Here is a 1269-nt window from a genome sequence, read left to right on the forward strand (position 1 = left end):
GCTTTGTTTTTAGTGATTGTGTTGGGAAGGTGAGCATCATGGAATGCCAGTTTAATAGAAAAAAGTGTTCCTGCATTGAGGGAGTACTTGAGTAGAGCATGGGCCAGTATATATAGTAGCTCATCAAAGGACCCAAGAGGGGTTTGCACCTAATTAGCCAGTAGTGCTCATCTACTCTTGGATGCATGCTCCTCTTCATAAACACACCGCACACTGAGTGTTTACTCTTGACAAACAAGGACGACCCTATAATGAGGACAGACCTTAAGCACATGTGGCAAGGGTCTTCCTGGAGGCGGCAGTTCTGAGAAAGGGATGATAAACATGGAGACCCGTCCACTTTTACCTCTGCATGTGTGTGCCCACCTTGTCATCTGGTTTGCCAGCAGCTCCAGCGACACCAGCAACAATGGTCTTTCCACTCGCAGAAGCAGTGTCCTGTGGTTTAGTCTAGGAGCAGGGACAAAAGAAGGATACGACTAAGTTTCTCTGCATAATGATTTTTAAGATCCCGAGTTTCCAATGCCACTAGCGTCTACTTTGTGGGCATCCTTAGTTCTCTGTTGTGGGCATCCTTATAGAGAGGTGTGAACTAGCTTCTCCTGGGCATGGTGCAATGCTGGGCACCGTGTGAAGCTGAACTCAGGTGCCTAAGGAGTCCAGGGCAGTTACACAAATCTATGAAACAGGCAAGGTCAGAGCTATAGTGAACTGACAGACATATAAGGGGGTACCCCCCGCAAAAAACATTGTTTTTACAAAGCTATGTATTTAATTTTTTTTACAAAACAACCTTATCACCTTCAAAGTACTCTCCATTACACTTAGTTTATTTGTCAAGTCTACAATTCCATTCTAGGAAACATTTTTTCAAACTCATCAGTTTGGAGGGCTGACAGCACCTCCCTCATTGTTTTCTTCACCTACTCTACATCTTCAAATCCCTCTTCATTCGGAGAAACAAAAAGAAATTGCATGGAGCGAGGACAAGTAATTAAGGTGTGTGGGGCAAAAGAGGCATGCTGGTTTTTTTTAACAAAAACTGGCACACTGAGATGGCTGCGTGAACAGGTGCATTGTTGTGGTGGCAAAACCAGTCCCCCATCTGCCACTAATGAGGCCTTCTTTTGCTGCACACCGTTATGCAATTTTTTTTAGAACCTCTAAATAGAAAGCTTGATTTGCAGTCTGACCTCGTGGAACGAATTCCAAATGCACTATCCCCCTCATATAAAAAAAACCCCAAACCCAAAAAAGAGCATTGGAGAG

General features: G+C 44.1%; 1 protein-coding gene across 1 annotated transcript in view; it reads right to left on the reverse strand.

Annotated features, from left to right (window-relative positions):
* Positions 1–1269, reverse strand: part of CAST (calpastatin) — a 138677-nt gene that overhangs the window by 47726 nt on the left and 89682 nt on the right. The window contains exon 8 of the mRNA XM_045285140.1: positions 367–450. Coding sequence (XP_045141075.1) covers positions 367–450 — 84 coding nt within the window. The remainder of the gene's footprint in view (positions 1–366; positions 451–1269) is intronic.

The sequence above is a fragment of the Echinops telfairi genome, unplaced genomic scaffold, assembly GCF_000313985.2.
Source record: "Echinops telfairi isolate 266 unplaced genomic scaffold, ASM31398v2 ScPeMD7_7469;HRSCAF=8507_1, whole genome shotgun sequence".
Classification (NCBI taxonomy): Eukaryota; Metazoa; Chordata; class Mammalia; order Afrosoricida; family Tenrecidae; genus Echinops; species Echinops telfairi.